Here is a 20,774-nt window from a genome sequence, read left to right on the forward strand (position 1 = left end):
ATAATACTAAAGCCCTCAAGGCCAATAAATAGTATTACAAAAACATTTTTATACCCTCAGCCTTTAGGCTATGAAGGGTATATACACTTTGATACGATGAAAATGTGCCTCATCGAAATAATGGTTTTAGACCCCAAGTATGTTTGGACGAAATGTGTTTCAGACAATTTGGAGTCGATCTAGCCATGTCCGTCCGTCTGTCTGTCTGTCCTGCTGGCTGGAGCGCACGATAACTCTCGAACGGATGAACCGATTCGGTTCAAATTTTGGCTTTCGTAATATTTTGCCCAAACTTAGTTTAAGTTCGAAGGTGAGCTACATCGGTCCAATCCTTCCGGTACCTCCCCCACAAAAGTTCGAAAATGTTCGGAAAAATTGTGCGCACGATAACTCTTGAAGGGAGTAACCGATTTGGTTCATACATTGTATAGCGTAAACTTTCTACCAGAGTAATATGAGGTTCCAATGTGGTCTTAATAGTTCCACTGCTTCGGGTACCTCCCACACAAAATTTGAGAAAAGTTCAGTTTAGGACCATCTTTCGAATCGCTTTGATTTTTGATTTATCAACTTGTATTCACTGCCCTCCATACGGCGGTACAAGTATCATCAGGGGCAAGTCCATACTTCCTGAGAAAATAGCAGGAAAGTTGCAAAAAACCCCTATGACACCGTGTGAGGTGGTTGGAGCGCAAGATAACTCTCGAACGGATCTGCCGATTCGGTCCAAAATATGGCCTTAGTAATATTTTGTCCAAACATAGTTTAAGTTTGAAGATAAGCCATATCGGTCCACTCCTTCAGGTACCTCCCCCACAAATGTTAAAAAATGTTCGGAAAAATTGTTCGTACGGTAACTCTTGAAGGGAGTGGCCGAATTTGTCTATACTTTACACATCCTAATATATCTACCAGATATAGATCTGATTCAAATATGGACTATATTTGTCCACTCCATCCGGTACCTCCCACACAAAATTTCGGATAAGTTCACTTGAAGAGCTGCTATCGAATCACTTTAATTTTTGTTGAAGCAACTTGCATTCGCTGCCTCAATTTCGATGGTAAAAGTTTTTTAGGGGCAAGTCCATACTTCTTGAGCAAGCAGCCCGAAGAGTGTACAAAACCGCCTATGGCACTATATGTTGTGGCTGGAGATCCACTTACATAACGGTCAATGTCGATCCATTCCTTATAGTATCTCCTCCGCAAAACTTTTTATCTTTAATCCTAATCAAAATTTTTGTCAGTTCAAACGCCCAAAATATTTAAAACCCCCTGAATACATACGCATTTTGGGAAAAATTTTTTTCAATATACACAGGCTGAGGGTATATCTCTGTCGGCAAAGCCGACTGATACTTTTTTACTTGTTCTGTTAAAAGTTACTGCAATTATGTTAATAAACTACTCGTAATATATGGCAATATTCATCTTTCTCTTTGGGGTACCCAACTCCAGCAACTCCGATGACTACGATCGGATCAAAATTGCGATCTGTAGCGTGATGGATGGTTTTAGATGCAGAGAGTGGGGGAATGGCACACATATCCAGATCGATTCATCCCGTCGGGACATTCATTTTGGTATATATAAGTGCGGGTCTACTACTTTTTATTCGCCGCTAACTTAAAATCTTTAATTACCGAAATTATAAACATTTTAATTCTACCGATTTTTTTCGGTAACTCAAAAAATTAATTAAAGAATCACACTTCTGTTTCTATGTATACTGAAATCAATAGAATGGTGAAAATCCTCATATAATTGTTATATACATACACTGCCGCTCACTTGAATTGAACCCACTACAAAATTTTTTCAACATCCATTTTTACCCGATTTATGCAAGATATGAAGTGTTGAAGTTTTATTATATTTTGTTTCGTGTACTTGGAGTAAACTCAGTCATTCATTCGTATTCAAATCCTATTTATATAAGATTTATAAAACGAAAACAAAATAAAGTAGACAAATTGGAATAAAAAAATGGCTTATTTGAATATAACCCAGAAAGGCTGTATTAGAATATCGACGCATAGTCCCAATTTACATTGGGCGAGTTTACTTGCGGCAATTGTCATTTTGTAGGAGAGAGAGGTGAGGCATATGGTAACCCTTTGCCTCTCAGCACCCTCTCTCACCTACAAACTGACAATTGCCGCAAGTAAACTCGCCTAATGTAAATTGGGACATAGTCACTCTATATTGAAGACGAAGTACTTTCAGTAACATTCAGTAAAAGTATATCCCTCCTGCCTAAGCATACAACCGTATATCCTGCTTTGGTAAGGATTCTTGTTACAATCAAGTGTAATGCCTAACAAGGCTTGCAATTGTTTTTCAACAAGTATATTTTTACGCATAAGTCATTCCCGTATATTTAAGGTAATACTTACCACTGTATAATATGGCTGCTACTACATGATATCCGCATTTCTTCTGAAAATTTTCAGTTTTGACGACAAAAGTTTATAAAATCATGATGAAAGTTTCACTCCGGACACTCCGGATTCCGAGAGGTCATAGAACTTCTTCACCAAAAATTGTCAACACAGGTCCATGTTTTTGTTTATATAATGGCACCTCCCGAATTTTTGTAATTTCAGGTATTTTTAGGATTTTAGCTAAAATTTTTAACTGGTCTAGCTGTAATTACATTTTTCGACCGAACTACCTGTAATTTCACATTTCAGTTTCCCAGTGCTCACAAAACATCTTCACCAAAAATTGTTAACATAGGTCCATGTTTGGTGTAGCCCCCCACAAAACGGTACCTCTCAATTTGCGGTATTTTCACGATTTTAGCTGATTTTTTGACTGAACTACCTGAAATTTGACATTTGAGATACCCAGTGGTCACAAAACTTCTCCACTAAAAATTGTCTACATAGGTCTATGTTTTGGTGTAGCCTCCGTACAACGGTAGCGCCTTATTTTCGGCATTCTGAGGATTTCAGCTACATTTTTCGATCGAACTACCTCCGAGAGGTCACAGAACCTCTTTACCTCTTCCGATTTTCGGAATTTTGAAGATTTTAGCTACATATACCGTAGCGCTCGATTTCCTGCATTTTGACATTTTTAGGTACATTTTCAGCTACAATTTGGTATTTAGTAGAATATTGCTGTTGGTAAGAGAACTGACTTTGGCAAACTATAGATACTCCAAACATTAGATACTTTCGATATTTCATTTCAAAAAATCGATTGCATCGATATTATCGTTAATTTGTCATCACCATTAATTTGAAAATAAAACTATGCACAAAAATACAATTTACTTTTCTGAAAACTTTGTACGTGTGACAACGGACTTACTTCGACAAAACCGAAAAACGTGTAATTACTATTCATTTTAATAGATTGTTGGTTAGGAGTTTTTAATCCGAAAATATCAATAGATATTGAATTTTTAAAAAATAATGGATACTATCGTGGTGTGGTGGCAAGCATTTGCTTTCTAAATTATCAAGTGTGCAAAGGACCGCGTCATTGCTGATTACGGGTGTTTTCAAACGTCATTCTTGATATCCAACCTCTTGATATCTGGTGGCAAAACGGCATTTAGATTCCCGGAGTCCGGGTCGTTCACATTTCGGACATTGAAAAGTTTTAAAATAATTGACAGTCGACTTGAATCAAATGACAGGTGTAGCGTAAGCAATTATATGCCGAATTCGTTCAAGTTTGACGGCCTATCCGTTATTTTTCCAAGCAGGGATGCATGAGATGAGAGCAATTCTCCTCTGGACGATCTGGCAATATACACAGATGGTTCAAAGATGTAGGAATGTACTGGTGCCATCGAGAACCCATTAGTCAAATACTCATAAAAGCTTGACGATAGCTGCAGCGTTTTTCAGGCGGAGATTCTTGCTCTCAGGAAAGCAGCAGAACTGGTGAAAAGATTTGAAGGTAGTTTTGTAGGACCGGTGACTATATATTGTCGGTGTCATCCGCAAGTGTTCCATACGCCATTTTTGACTATTTGAGATATACGTGGATACCAGAGTTTTTGCGTATGCTCTTTCTGAATTTTTGGTAGACTTTTTCCTATTTGCTCTAGTTTCCAAGATATCCACCTTTCGATCCGAAAGCTTAAGTTCATTTCACTTAAGCATGACACCGACGATATGTCGATAGTCAATCGCGGTTGGACTTATAACAGGTCACTGCAGAGTGAGATCCCTAACTACAAAATGGGATGACAGTAACATTGACTACTGCAGACATTGTGAAGATGCGGAGGAGATAGAGACTGCAGGTGTCCCAGGTTGCAAACAAGAATACTTCGAGTACTGGTTAGATATGAGATAGAAACTCTGACCTTCCTATCTAACATAGATCCCATTGTCCTACTCAACTTTGCCAAGCACCTATCGTGGTCCCCAACTAACATAATTCTATGCTAATTCTCTTCTTTCTACTTCCATTACATCAATTGGCCAACGATGCACATTTTCATCTCTACTCCATCATTTCACCACATCATCAACCCCTACAACTTCACCTGATCTGCATCTTAAAGTCATCATCATTTTAGCATATCATTATTTTAAATATTTACACTACCTTCATCATCTACGACCTACCTAGGATGGACACAATGGACCAACGGTCTACGACTGAAGCAGTCACCTCAAACCTAACCAAACCCCTTACCATGTGTAAACATCGGTTCACATCCGGCTTAAAGCCGCCACCGACAAATTTTCTCGGCGCAGATGTCTTCAGCCTGTTGGCCTCATATTGGATGTAATTTGGCACTTGAGGTTCAAATTTGTAAAAAAATCCTCTACCAAAAATGGTGGACATAGATCATATATAAACACTCCGCACATTCTTTTTACAGGTCACGGTCAGTAAATCATTTCCGGGAGGAGAGATCTTAAGCGAGATCTTAAGACCTATTCATATTTGAAGAAAATTCAAGAGTTGTCATTTAAATATTGGCCTTATCTAAATATTAAAAAAAACAAGGTTTGGCACAGTTAAACTTAAAGCTGTTTGTATGTATTTATCTAAATCATAGAACATATTTATAATATTTTTTTACTAGATAACATGCTAAAATATACAGGAAGCACAGAGTACCATAAGCTTCTAGGTAAACTGGCCATTAGGCCTCTTCAAGTTCCCAATATTGTGGATCCATAAGATAATCCCTGCAAAAAAACATAAATAAGAAATTAAGTTGTAGTAGTTTACATTTATGTTTATAGTTTCCATTACTTTTTGCTTAAAACTGCTTCAATAAACTGAGCTTTCAAATCATCCAATTTTCCAGCTGTTCCACCATATTCTTCAGGCAACATAACTTGGGGTATAAATTCATAAAGACTTTCTATTCCGGAGGTGTGGAAATGCATCTGTGAAGAAATAAAATTAATTTGCATATTTGGAGTGATAATGTCGGTACAGTGTGGGAGTGATAATGTCGGGACAGTGTGGTAAAATTCTAAAAGGCAAAGGACAGCTTAGCTCGTGTTTTGTTCGGTCATTCTTTGACTAAAGCAACAATGCTAGGCTTTTTATGTACCGAGGCCATAGCTGCGGTAGTAGGAATACGTATATGCATCGACTTTCGACTTGCGTTGAGAAGTCTAAAGGTCTGGGTACATAAGCTGCCTTGCCTGATTGCCTTGCTTTCCTGCTTCATTTTTGACATAATAAAAATAAAAGAATAAAGAAGGCAGAGGAAGTTTCGAACTGGGTTGCCCTTTTCTTTTTTATTCTTTTATCAGAAGTAAGCAAGGTAAGCAGGCAAGGCAGCTTATGTACTCAGCCCGTAAAGGTCTCGGAACATAATCGGCTGGCTTTCTTGTTTAAATAATTTCTGGTAAAAGACTAAAAGGCAAAGGTCAACCTAGTTTGAATTTCGCTCGGCCGTTCTTTATTTTTTATCAGAAATGGCTTAAGCAAGAAGGCAATGCATCTTATGTACCGAGGCCTTAAATATCGAAGTCGACTTTTGGTTATGGAAAAAACCGAATTTTTATGATCGGGTTTCGATTTTCCTCCCAACTATTTTCTTATAAAAAACGTTTTGAAAAGCCGCCATCTTACGTCAACAATATTTACAACAATGGCATTAAGTTCGGCCGGGCCGAACTTGTTTTACCCTCCACCACGAGTTGTATTGAAGTAAAATGGAACAATTAGTTTCCTTTTATGGCGGAAAGTTTCTAGGCTCAAAGAAGACTAAATACCAAATTTCCGATATTTCGTTAAAACCTTAAAAATGCCGAAAATCAAGAGGAATGTTTCTATGGGGGATATAGGAACCCGCGGACTTATACTCATAATTCTCTTCTGGGATATTTTGTAGCCCAATCGAAGACTAAATAACTAATTTCAGTCTTTCGGTAGGATACTTCAGAATTACGAAAATCGGGAGGTATCGTTCTATGGGAGGTATGGAGCGATACGTGGACCTATATGGAAGAATTTCAGTCAGAAAGGCTTTTAAAGACTAAATACCAAATTTCAGCTATTTCGGTGGGTTGCTGTAGCCACGACCTTCAAACTACCCAAAATCGGGAGGAGGAGGTTCTATGGAGGCTATATGAAGGCGTGGACGTATACCGATAAATTTCTGGGAGAAAGTTCTAAACTCCCAACGAAGACTAGGAACCAAATTTCAGCCATTTCAGTGTGATAATGAGGCTAAAACCTTCAAAATATCGAAAATCGGGAGGAACCGTTCTATGACGGCTACACTAAGGCGTGGACCTGTACCGAAAAGTTTCTGGGGAAAAGTTTTATGACCCCAACAAAGACTAAGTACCCAATTTCAGCCATTTCGGTGTGATAATGAAGCTAAAACCTTCAAAATACCGTTCTATGGGGCTGTATCAAAACGTGGACCGATATAGCCCGTTTGCAATACCAAACATCCTAGTAGTAATAGAAGCTTCTATACCAAATTACAAAGCACTATCTGAAAGCTAATTGCGAGCTGTATCTTGATTTCAACAGACGGACTGACGGACATGGTTATATCGGCTTACCCTGATCAAGAATATATATACTTTATAGGGTCTCCGACGAATATTTCGATGTGTTACAAACGGAATGACAAATTTAATTATACCCTCCATATTATGGTGGAGGGTATAAAAATGCAATAAAACCGATTTTGTGATGGTTTTAGTCGACTTTAACTTTGTGTAGGTGGGAAATAATGAAAATCGGCTTTTATCTTGTTTGTTGTGATCGAAAAGCTTTCGAGTCTCTATGTCCTAGACTCTATGTCCTAGAAATTTTTGTCGTCGTTGGGTACCTTCGCACGTTCCGCAAATACTTCAGACTATTAACTTACCAATTCAAAAACCCGCTTACTGACAAATGGTCTTACAAATGCCAATATTTTGTTCATATACGACGGACAGTTGACCATATGTATGGCCTTTATTCGCACCGGATATGCTTCTTGTACAAATTTAAGCATGGTGCGTAAAATACGCAATGACATGCGTCTCATGTGAGCCATACTGTGACAGGACATATCACTAATGTGTACATCACCGGCAGAAAGGACAGGCATGCCATTGACGACTGCATCTGGAAGACTGAAGCGGCAATCATTTAGCATTATATAGGTTTTAGTATCTTCTGCATGATGCATCTAAGGGCGAAACCAGAGAAAAATATGATGAAAATGAAAAATGTAGCAGAGAGGGAGAAAAAACGCTTACCAAATTTGCATCGGGATTATTTAAACGATGTACAACTATGCGATAATTTTCCTTTGTTAATCCAGGTAGGGGTACTATATCTCTGAAAAAATTGACCTCTTTTAAAATGGAATGAAATCAAGGATGGTTGTTGTGAACGACTTACGCTATGGCGAGGGTGTTTTTAGTATCTTGATCTGTTGGATCACGTTTGGTAAAAATATATGGATTGGCTAGCCTCATTGTGTAATTGGTTTCTAGCAACTTCTTCGTCTTCTCCTCATCTTTGTGCATGCAAAAGTAGAAGCGGGTCAATAAAACACGATCTGAAAATGAAATGTATTATGTTCACTAAGGCTCGGTAATATTTTGCATTTAATTTCTTCAGCCCTTTTCAATGAACTAGTTCGATCGACATATTTGTTCATTAGTCCATATTTCATCTGTTTGTTAATTTCGTAAATATCGGGTCTTTGTGTGTCAATCTTGCTGTATTGATTATTTCAAGAAGCGCATCTAAAGGGATCTGCACATAGGTCCGTTGAGCGCCGCCTTACAACAACCACATGAAACTTCAAGAACAAACTTGGCATCAATTACACATTTTTCATGTGGTTGTTGTTTTTAACGCGTGACGCGACTCACAAAGGACCGTATGTATTGTTTTCTTTACTTTGTGTGGTTGCGATATTAGGTCTGTTCGATAACCCAAAAGTTTGTACAAATTTGTACAAACTTTTACAGAATGCTGTTCGATAACACACTTGTTCAATAAAAGAGAAATGAGAAGTAGTTGCAAGCACTTGCAAATACTTTTTACTTGCGAAGTTATCGAACAGGCCTATTAACATTAATATCACTAACCAACCTAAAGGCCTGGCACATACAGTCCATTGAGCACCGCCTTACAACAACCACATTGAAAATTGAAGAACAGACTTGGCATCACTTACACATTTTTCATGTGGTTGTTGTTTTTAACGCGTGACGCGACTCACAACGGACCGTATGTGCCGGAGCCATAATGTTGAAGACCTCTGAAAACATTTTAATTACCACGATTTATGTGAACAACATTTGAGTGTAAAGGTTAAAACTTAGTCAGCCCTTCGCTTCATTTTTTCGCCTTCCAAATGACAAATTTTAAAGAAATGTCAGAGCATCTTTGCGTTGCACAGTCGTTGTCCTATATAATTTGGCTTCGAAAAGCGAAGGACTGATTGAGTTTTGGCCATAAAGTCTGCTTCTGCAAAGCGAAATCGAAACTAGGAATTGAAATTACATCCTGCTGATCACATATTTATATATCCTGGTTTAGGAACCTTTTCTGGTCGCGATCACTCTTTCGGTATTGTTTACCTTAGACTTTCCAGTCGCTCTCTTCAACCATATTTTTTTCTGTAATGCTTCAACCAAGTCGAAGTCAAGTGCCTAGGAACACAAACACATAATTGCGTTTGCCATATATCACCATTGTGGCACCTTGGTCTGATAAATGACGTGTTTTGGCAAGCCGTTACTTCCCTTTGCTCCGACCATCTTCCGATTATCGTTTCCATTAACATACCACCCGACCGCAGTACTTTTCTGAACCATGGAAAAACTGATTGGCAAGGATTCAGAGAATTTAGCAATCACCGCTTTAGATATTTTTCCGGGACATAATCACAGCTGCAACCGGTCGCTACATACCTGCTGGTCGAATACCCGAAATTAGACCAATTACGCAACAGAACCGACGGGACTAGCGGCCAGGCCGAACTTGTTATATCCTCCACCACGGGTTGTATTGAAGTAAAATGGAACAATTAGTTTCCTTTCGTTTATGAAGAAGACTAAATACTAAATTTCAGCAAGTTCGGTAAAACAATGTGGCTAACCTTCGAAATACCGAAATTCGGGAGGTACCGTTCCATGGGGGCTATATCAAAACGTCAATCTATACGTGCAAATTTCTGGCAGAAAGTTTTTACACTCAAAGAAGACTAAATACGAAATGTCCGATATTTCGGTAAAACCTTAAAAAACCCGAAAATAAAGAGATACGCTTCTATGGGGAATATAGGAACCCGCGGATCTATACTGATAATTCTCTTCTGGAGTATTTTATAACCCCATAGAAGACTAAATAACAAATTGCAGTATTTCGGTGGGATATTGACGTCGCAACCATCAGAATTACGAAAATCGGGAGGTACCGTTATATGGGGGCCATATCGAAACCTTGACCTATGCCGACGAATTTCAGTCAGAAAGTATTTTACCTCCAACAAAAACTTAATACCAAATTTCAGCCATTTCGGTGGGTTGCTGTGGCAACAACCTTCAAAATACCGAAATTCGGGAGGTATCATTCTATGGGGTCTATATGAAGGCGTGGACATATACCGACACATTTCTGGGGGAAAGTTTTATACCCCCAACGAAGACTAAGTTCCAAATTACACCCATTTCGCCGTGATAATGAGGCTAAACCCTTCAAAATACCGAAAATCGGGTGGTACCGTTCTATGGGGGCTATATGAAGGCGTGGACTTATACCGACAATGAAGACTAAATACCACAAATGAAGACTAAATACCACAAATGAAGACTAAATACCAAATTTCAGCCATTTCTGAGGAATAATGAGGTTAAAACCTTCAAAATACCGGAAATAGAGACGTACCGTTCTATGGGGCTATATGAAGGCGTGGCCTATGTCGACAAAATTCTGGGGAAGAGTTTAATACCCCCAACGAAGACTAAGTACCATATTTTAGTCACTTTGGTGTGATACTTACTTAGCTGGCCCATTACAGAACATTGTTCCATAGGCCGAACTAAGAAAAGATCTCTAATTCTCTCTGTTTATTGCTTCGCTTTCCGGGATACCGCGCCTTTTCATCTCTTCATCCATTTGTTTGTGACATCTATTCCTTGGCCTGCCAATTCTGCGTGCACCGCCAAGCGGCTCGTATTTATATGCCTTTTTAGTGGGTTCAGCATCGCTCATTCTTATGATATGGCCTAGCCAACGCAATCGTTGCATCTCGATACGTTTAACAATATATTTTGGTGTGATGAGGCTAAAACCTTCAAAATACCGAAAATCGGGTAGTACCGTTCTATGGGGGCTATATGAAGGCGTGGACATATCCGACAAATTTCATATGGAACCTTTAATGCCACAAATGAAGACTAAATACCAAATTTCAGTCATTTCTGGGGAATATTGAGGCCACAACCTTTACCATACCGGAAATATGGAGGTACCGTTCTAAGGTGGCTATACTAAGGCGTGGACCTATACCGACAAATTTCATATGGAATGTTAATTCCCCAAATGAAGACCAAATACTAAATTTCAGCCATGTCGGTGGAATATTGAGGCCACAACCTTTAAAATACCGGAATAAGGGAGGTAGCGTTCTATGGGTGCTATACTAAGGCGTGGAGCTGCACCGACAAGTTTCTGGGAAAAATTGTATATCTCCAGCGAAGACCAAATACCAAATTTCAGCCATTTCGGTGGATTGTTGTGGCCACAACCTTCAAAATACCTAAAATCGGGAGGTACCGTTCTGTGTGAGCAGTCGTGGACCTATACCGACAAATGTCTGGGGGAAAGTTTTATACCCCAACGAAGACTAAGTACCAAATTTCAGCTATTTTGGTGTGATAATGAGGCTAAAACCTTCAAAATACCGAAAATCAGGTGGTACCATTCCATGGGGGCTGTATCAAAACGTGAACCGATATAGCCCATTTGCAATACCAAACATCCTAGGAGTAATAGAAACTTCTATACAAAATTATAAAGCTCTATCTTAAAAATTGCGAGCTGTTTCTTGATTTCAACAGACGGACGGACATACGGACCTGGTTATATCGACTTAGAATTTTAGCTTGATCAAGAATATATATATATTTCGAATATTTCGATGTGTTACAAACGGAATGACAAATTTAATTATACCCTCCATATTATGGTGGAGGGTATAAAAAGCGGTTAAGCCACCTGAAGCAATGCAAAATTCGTACAATTTTGAGTAAGTTGTGGGCAACTGATAAATCACTTTCGTATCCGGGAAGGAAGAATGATAGAACATCTCCCAGCAAAAATACTCATTACAAAACCCCCCACAAATTATCTTAACAAGGCCATGTCGCGCGAAATTCGTAGTTATTTAATATCGTCAACTATACCAAGCTGTTCGAGGACATAGAAAAGACTTTCTTTCAGCCGTGTCTAAAACGTTGAAAACGACAGTTGTTTGAAGCCTAAGACCCATAGAGTGAAATAAAGGGTGTTTTTTTAAGCCCGATAGAACTTGAAATTGTAAAAAATAACACAAAAAATTAAATTGTAATCAAATTTTTTTTATTCGAAAGATCAATACGTGACATTAACATTTGAGAATGATTTCGGGCATATGGGCACCGCGTCTGTTCTTGACGAAGTGCATTCTGGACGTCCAATTTTTGGCCACTTTTTCGAGCACTGCTGGCCGTATGTCACGAATAACACGAACAATGCTGGCCTCCAAGGCATCAATTGTTGCTGGTTTATCAGCATATCAGTGACTTCACGTAGCCCCACAGGAAATAATCGAGAGGTGTCAAATCGCACGACCTTGGAGGCCAATTGACAGGTCCACTTCTCGAAATCAACTTATCGCCAAATTTTGATTTCAATAAGTCGATGGTTGCGTTCGCCGTATGGCACGTAGCGCCATCCTGTTGAAACCACATCTCCTCCGGATCAATGTCATCCATATTTTCAAACAAAAAATCATTGATCATGGTGCGGTAACGATCTCCATTGACCGTAACGCGAGCTCCGGAATCGACGACTGATTTTCAAAGTAAATTTGGATAATTTCGTAGCGTTGTTCAAGCGTGAGTCTATTCATGATGATTTGTCAGAGTATACTGAAACAAATAAAAAAAGTTTCATCAAAATTTAATTTTTTTGTGTTACTTTTTACAATTTAAAGTTCTATCTAGCTTAAAAAACGCCCTTTAGGTAGTTCCCCAAGACGGGCTGATATGTCCGGAGCTGTTTAAGCTCTACCTTTCTGGAATTCCTCACCCTCCTGACGGCATGAAGATCGTAAGGAGATCGTATCATATCGTCGATGACATATGTGATAGGTTAAATGTCTACATAGGTGACATGATATCAGTAGCCCTTCTTCATGAGGAGACGAAGATCAATTAATCACGATGTTGTCGGTGTAGTATCTGCTTGGACATTATCGCCGAGAACACCCATGTCACGTTCAGGCACGACAGGAGAGATCTCCATGATCTTGGGAGAGAGGTCCAAAGGGACAATTGGGAGAACCTTTAGATCAACGAGCCTATTAGGCAGGCTTGAATGGCAGTCACTCTGATACAGTTGTGCAGGCAGTATAAAGTTGAATGCCGAACTCGGTGACCACGTCCCATCCATCACAGCAGAAGAACGACAGCTGCAAAGACGAACACGAGTGGTTTTACGCCACTTAATATCTGGACGATGCAGTCGCCTCAATTCATACTGATGGCACATGCCTTCATGCTGAATTTTTTTTATCTGCCCAGCTAACCCTAGCAGCATTTTCAAACTAGCTTGCTTGAACAGAATTTTATATTTCCAAATGCAGTGTTAGTTGAGCTAGTTGTTTCTGTGTATTCTGCTTGTGCACCACTAAGATATTTCATGTTTCTATTTTTAGAACATAGAGTTAATTGATAAGAATTGTTATATAAAGGGTAGCCTAAGAAATTTAATTTATTATTATAGCTAAGCAATATATTATTGAAAAAAAAGTCAGCGTCTTGCAACCACTCGCATAGTAAAGATGTCTGCGTCACTTTTTTATACAAACGAACTGCGTTTGTCTGCTTAAATTATAGATGCTGAAGGTATCGTTTATAGGTTATTCAGGGTCGGATGCTCTACAAAAATGTATTTTTTTTAAAAATATTTAATGCTCATCAAATATTTTACGTGAATTTTTTAGGAGAATAAAGTTTTGGCATTCTTTGAACATCGCTTTTTTCATTCGTATTATAAATTTCACTTTTGATTTGTATTTTTGTCTATTTACTACCACTGTACTTGAAGATTAAGCTGCATTGTTTAAATGTCAGTCATGCTATTAAACAATAACAAAAAAATAAATAAAAAACAACGTCAATATAATTATTAAGTTCAAATTTTGTCAATTCATTGCCGTTATTTTGCAATAAAATCCGCAACTGTATTTGCAAAATAAATACGTAGTAAAAATTCAAATAACATTTATTATTTATACAACGCCGATAAGAAAAAAACAAAGCACAAATCGATAATTATACAAGTAAGAAATATTTGTGTGTGCATTCCATGCCTATGGGTTTACATTAGATGGATTTATTGACTCATAGGTACAAGAGTGCAAACCACACAGGTTTTCATATAAAATGCATTTTTAGCATTGATGCGATAAGAAATAATTAACCCTATTGTGGCAGTGGGCTGTATTTTAAAGCAGTAACAATGCCAAAACTATATACATATGTATATGGAAAAAAATTCTTAAAAGATAATTAAAACGTAATTTTTACAAAAAATTGGGTTAAATGGGATGTATCTTCTTCGCGATGGAATCTCTCAAATAAAACGCATGCCGTTTAATTTTGTCACCATTTTTAATTTAAATTCAAGTGTTTTATTTGAGAGATTCCATCATGAAGAATGTACTGTTTGATGCTAAAACGAACAATTATTTTCTAGCTTTTAGTGCATTTATAAATAAAACACTGTAGCTTAATTATACCCTCCACCGTAATATGGGGGGTATATTTAAATTTGCCATTCTGTTTGTAACCTATCGAAATATTCATCGGAGACCCTATAAAGTGTATGAATTCTTGATCAGGGTAAAATTCTAAGTCTATATAACCTCGTCCGTCTGTCCGTCCGTCTGATGAAATCAAGATACAGCTCGCAATTTTTTGATAGAACTTTGTAATTTGGTATAGAAGTTTCTATTACTCCTAGGATGTTTGGTATTGCAAATAGGCTATATCTGTCCACGTTTTGATATAGCCCCCATAGAACGGTATCACTCGATTTTCGGTGTTTTCAAGATTTTAGCCTCATTATCACACGAAATGGCTAAATTTGGTAATTAGTCTTCGTTGGCGGTAAACAACTTTGCCCAGAAATTTGTCGGTATAGGTCCACGCCTTCATATAGCCCCCATAGAACATTCCTCCAGATTTTCTGTGTTTTGAAGGTTGTGGTCTCAGTATTCCACCGAAATGGCTGAAATTTGGTACTTAGTCTTGGTTGGGGGTATAAAACTTACACTCAAAAATTCTTCGGTATAGGTCCATGTCTTCATATAGCCCCCATAGAATGTACCTCCCGATTTTCGATGTTTTGAAGCTTGTGGCCTCAATATTCCTCAGAAATGGCTGAAATTTGGTATTGAGTCTTCAGCGGGAGTACAAACTTTCCCCCAGCAACTTGTCGGTACAGGTCCGCGCCTTAGTATAGCCCCCATAGAAAGGTACATTCCTATTTCCGTTGTTGTGGCCTCAATATTCCACCGAAATGGCTGAAATTTAGTATTTGGTCTTCATTTAGGGTATTAAACGTTCCATATGCAATATGTCGGTATAGGTCCACGCCACCCGGTACCACCCAATTTTCGGTATTTTGAAGGTTGTCGCCTCAATATTCCACCGAAATGGCTGAAATTTGGTACTTAGTCTTCGTTTTCCGTTTTTCCCGGAAATTTGTCGGTATAAGGTCCACGCATTCATATAGCCCCCATAGAACTTACCTCCTGATTTTCGGTATTTTGAAGGTTGTGGTCACATTAACCCACCGAAATGGGTGAATTTTGGAAATTAGTCTTTATTGGAGTAGCCTTATTATCACATCATTCTGACGGAAATTCATCGGTATAGGTTAACGTTTCGATATAGCCCCCATAGAACGGTACCTCCAGATTTTCGTAATTCTGACGGTTGTGACGTCAATATCCCACAGAAAGACTGAAATTTGTTATTTAGTCTTCCATGGGGTTATAAATTATTCCAAGAGAGAATTATCAGTATAGATCCGCGGCACAGTGGGAAAAATACTGATCTAGCATGTAGAAAATCAAAATGGGACTTGAAGGAAACTATGAAACTCCGTCCGTCGGTTCCAGCGATACGGGTGGAAGTAGGAAAATTAATGCAGTGATGCGTCTCCAAACCAACTGTTAAATACAAATTTTCATTACCAAAAAGTGCAGAATGGGTTGATTTTGAACTCTTTTTACATCCTCCACCATAAATTATGTATATTCAAATCAGATTTCAGCAATTTTGTTTGGATGATGTGGGTGAAATTTTAAAAATACCGAAAATCGTGCGTTACCTTCCTATAGGGGCTATATCAAAAAGTGGACCTGTACCGACAATTCTCTGTTGGAATATTTTATACCCCCAACGAAGACTATATACCAAATTTTAGCCATTTCAGTTGGATAATGCGGCTAAAATCATCAAAATAACCAAAATCGGGTGCTACCTTCCTATGGGGGCTATATCAAAAAGTGGACCTGTACCGACAATTCTCTGCTGAAATATTTTATAACCCCAGCGAAGACTAAATGCCAAATTTCAGCCATTTCAGTTGGATAATGCGGATAAAAACTTCAAAATTTCCAAAATCGTGCGGTACCTTCCTATAGGGGCTATATCAAAAAGTGGACTTGTACCGAAATTTCTCTGTCGGAATATTGTATACCCTTAACGAAGACTAAATACCAAATTTCAGCCTTTTCAGTTGGATAATGTGGCTAAAACCAACAAAATTACATAAATCGGGAGGTACCGCCCTATAGGAGTTATATAAAAAATATATAAATAATACAAATCTGCCAAATATATCAATAAATTAAGTAAAATTGTCAATCTAAAGCTATTCTTATCACAATTATGGATAAACATACAATAAAACATCGACTTTTATTTTCTGTACACATTTGTTCCACTGTGTGCGGGTTCCTATATCCCCAATAAAAGCGTATCATTTTTTTGTATTTTGCAGGTTTTACCGAAATATCAGAAATTTAGTATTTATTGACGATTGACGTTTTGATATAGCCCCCATGGAACGGTACCTCCCGAATTTCGGTATTTTGAAGGTTAGCCACATTGTTTTGCTGAACTTGCTGACATTTGGTATTTAGTCTTCTCCATAACAGTAGAGTATTGAGGAGGATTCAAAATCCATTAAAAAACTCAAATTACAAGTCATATAGTAATTAAAAGTATCAAATTACATATCTTAAGTAAACAAATGGGGTAAAAAGGGTCGCAGACTCATTTATAAAGTAAACAAACAGCATACCATGAGATGGGGTGACCGTGGGAAATTCTTGGAATTCCTTATGCTGGGGGAAGCATGTCCACTATCAACGTGGGCGGCTTCGTTTGTCCGTCCGTCTGTCCGTAAGCATGCTGGATCGTGTCCATGATCAATGTGGGTGGTCTCGTTTGTCCGTCTGTCCGTTGATTGATCTAATTATGATGCATTGACCATTGTTGAGGCATTGTGTTTATTATATGTTTGTGTGTATGTCGTTTGGTTCCTTTTGCTTTGCATTGGATCAGCAGCCACGATAGCTTCATTGTATGTTTGTGTGTATGTCGTTTGGTTCTTTTGCTTTACTTTAAGTCAGAGGACAAGTGTACTGAGTATTTACTGAGTGTTTGAATATGAATTCGATCGATCTTCTCGATTTGTTTATTATTATTATTCGATGAAGGCGACAAAGTCTTTAATATTTAATTGAAGGGTGGATTGAATTTTTGGTTGCTTCAAATTGATCTTGTCAATGGATATGGATATGAATGCAAATATGATTGGGAGAGTTAAGGGGGAAAGGGGGACCAATGTGTACAAATGAGAAATCGATGACCATTGTTGATGCATAGCGTTTTTGGTGGTACACTGGAAAAATATGTATGCATGTGTGACCGTGGGAAATTCTTTGAATTCAGTCTGTCTGTCCGTAATGTAACAAATAACACGTGTTACCATGGGGCAATCCTTGGAATTCCGTCCGTCCGTCCTCGGGAAATATTTGGAATTCCGTATATCCGTAAGCATGCTAAATCGTATCCATGATCAACGTGGGTGGTCCTGTTTGTCCGTCCGTCTCTCCGTCCGTTTGCCAGTTCATTGATATATTTTCCTAATGTTATGAAATAAATGACGTCATCATCAGTTGGGTTTAAATAATTTTGATTGAAACTGTACGAAACAAGAATTTCTTTGAGTGCGTAAATCGAAACGATCCAAATGAATTCATTTGGATCTTTTCGATTTGTTTATTTCAGAAGTTAAGTAAAGAATTGGCAAAGACTTGAATATTGGATTGAAGTTATGGTTTGGGATATTAAAGTATATGTGGGTGCGTGTGTATGTTTGATTCTTTGCAGTTATGAGGAATGTATTGGCATTATGTTGTAGCAATTTTTATGAGTAAGAGGTGGAAAGCGGAAAGCAAGCATCGAATGTTTTAAGATTAGCTAGAGCATTAACCATATGTTTGTATGAATGTTGCCCTTCGATTGAAGCAGTGACCATTGGTGAAGCATTGAGTTTATATGTACATATGTTTGTGTGTATGCCGTATGTTTCCTTTGCATTGGATCAGCAGCCACGATCTCTTTATTGTATGTTTGTGTGTATGTCGTTTGGTTCTTTTTCCTTTGCTTTAATTGTCGCTTTGATTAGGGAAGTTAAGGGGGATGGGGGAACCAATGTGTACAAATAACAAATCGATGACCATTGTTGAGGCATAGCGTTTATATGTACGTCAGTCCAACTTCCTTTAAATTTATGCTGTGTATGTTTGCATTAAACCAAAAGAAGGAATCATTGAACTTTCATTCAGTATTACACAATATCGGATTTGTTTTGATTAAATGTTATGAAACTAGGTTATTGGACTTTTTTTAAGACGACACCACGTCTGGTTCTTTAAACCCTGTATGTATGTATAAATGTATGTATATTTGTGGTTATATTGACCTTGAAAATGAATATATTTAGATTATGACGTTTATTTCCTTACCTCTCTGTATGGAAAAGTGAAGATAGGTTTATTTTAGAGAGTGAAGGGGGAAAGGGGAATAGCGAAAAAAGAAATCAATCTTTACAAATAAGAAATCGACAAGAACTTTTAGTTGGCTTAACATATGTATGCTTAATGAATTCCACAATATTGTGAAATTCATGTTCGATTTGTTTATTTCAAAAGTCAAACTAGGAATCGTCAAAGACTTGGATATGGAATTGTAGGGGTGGTTTGGATATAAGTGGATCTTTGCAGTTGTGAAGAATGTATGGCATTAATGCTCCACATGAATTCGTTAGATTTTTTAGATATGTTTGTTTTGGAAGTCAAATAAAGATTCGGGTTATTGGAACCATACAAATGTGGGTGCGTGTGTATGTTTTATTCTTTACAGTTATAAGGAAAGTATGGAATTATGCTGCAACACTATGGTTTAAATTATGATTAAGAGATTTGAAGGGGGAATGCAGGGAAAGAATAGAATTTGCTTTAAGCTTTGTTCTGCGACTATTCGATTGAAGCAATGATCATTGTTGAGGCATTATTATGAATGACCATCAACTTTATGTTGATATATGTTTGCATTAAAACAAAAGGAGAAATCATTGAACTTTCATTCAGTATTACTCAATATCCAATTTGTTATTATTGAATGTTCAATAATATGGATTATTGGACCTTTTTTAAAGATATGAAATGTGGCTGGAACATCAAATAGAAGCAAAAGTATGCTTCAACTTAACCTTGAAATAACATTTGATAAATATGCTTATGTTGCTTTTCATCACAACATCTAAATGTCACCCCATTTCTCTGCAATTTAATACACAAATTATGAAAAACATAAATCTCACTCATCATTCAAATTTTCGATCTATAAATGCACACCTATATTATAATAATTTTATTAGTCAGAAACATACTTTCAAACTGTTACAATATGGATTCTCAATATATACTTCCTGAAATCTTCAAGGAAAGCACATTAAGGGAGTCGAAGGGTATCGAAGTTGACAAATATTTGTTAAGAATAACGGATGAAATTCAGGCGGAATTCTATATAACACATGGTTTGAAAACGGACAGAAACAGAATCCTTAAGCTTTTCAAAAGGATGGAGAAAATCACAAATGTCAATAATAATTGAATTTAAATGATTATTAATAAATAAAAAACAAACAAATATTTTTGTTGCATATTTTTGGGGGAAGAGAATGCAATGGTTTATGTCTAATTTCCATCTTTTTATCTATAATTTTTCCCTGTGTTTAACAAAAATATGGCAACACTATACACAGTCACTATTTCGTGCTACAGCTCGATTTTCGTTTCAACAACTTATTATTATAGCTCACCCTATCCCTAATTTGGTTCAACAGCTCTCTCTTAGTGTTCAACCACTTCATATTATAACTCAAGAGCTCCCTAATCTTATTCAACAGATCCCTCAACCCTCTTCACTTAAAATCGAACCTCTTCATACAAGGAACACATTTTGATAGTTCTCAAGCATACCATTTGCTTCAAATTTATGAAAGTTTCAAAAATTACAAAGCGTACAGATATGATATTTTCAAGAATATTTATTTCAAGCAAATAAATATTAGTGTACCTAACTCAAATTGAAAATTCGAAGGAAAAGAAACTTAAACAATGCCATCTAGGGGTTGAGCTATCGATTCCTAAATTATTACAAAGATATTATAAATGCTGACTTATGTACATAACTGTACCATATTACTCATTAAAACAAAACAAAAATGAAATAAAAAACAATGATATTCAGAAGACCATAGATTGCATTTATTATATAACCTCAATGTACACATTTGAATAATTAATATATAATATCTGCCTCTCGTAGTTCTTCAATTATAGAAACCATGTCATTTGTATGATCATATTTTCCATTTTGATTTGATTCCACCAACCGCTTTAGTCGTTCAACAAGAACATTGGGGTCGTTCCAATATACATATTGAGGTTTTTCGGAATT

General features: G+C 37.3%; 1 protein-coding gene and 1 long non-coding RNA gene across 2 annotated transcripts in view; both read right to left on the bottom strand.

Moving 5' to 3' along the window:
- Positions 1-20,774, bottom strand: part of LOC141398162 (uncharacterized) — a 52,683-nt gene that overhangs the window by 14,816 nt on the left and 17,093 nt on the right. The window contains exons 2-6 of the mRNA XM_073975395.1: positions 7,846-8,005; positions 7,701-7,782; positions 7,325-7,630; positions 5,236-5,372; positions 5,129-5,168 (exon numbers count right to left, since the gene is read on the bottom strand). Coding sequence (XP_073831496.1) covers positions 5,129-5,168; positions 5,236-5,372; positions 7,325-7,630; positions 7,701-7,782; positions 7,846-8,005 — 725 coding nt within the window. The remainder of the gene's footprint in view (positions 1-5,128; positions 5,169-5,235; positions 5,373-7,324; positions 7,631-7,700; positions 7,783-7,845; positions 8,006-20,774) is intronic.
- Positions 12,024-14,109, bottom strand: LOC141397789 (uncharacterized). Its single transcript, XR_012411504.1, has 2 exons — positions 12,736-14,109; positions 12,024-12,593 (listed from the first exon to the last, which is right to left on the bottom strand). It is a non-coding gene; the product is annotated as an uncharacterized lncRNA (long non-coding RNA).

The sequence above is a fragment of the Musca autumnalis genome, unplaced genomic scaffold (genome assembly GCF_047663935.1).
Source record: "Musca autumnalis isolate F117 unplaced genomic scaffold, ASM4766393v1 scaffold_3, whole genome shotgun sequence".
NCBI classification, from domain to species: domain Eukaryota; kingdom Metazoa; phylum Arthropoda; class Insecta; order Diptera; family Muscidae; genus Musca; species Musca autumnalis.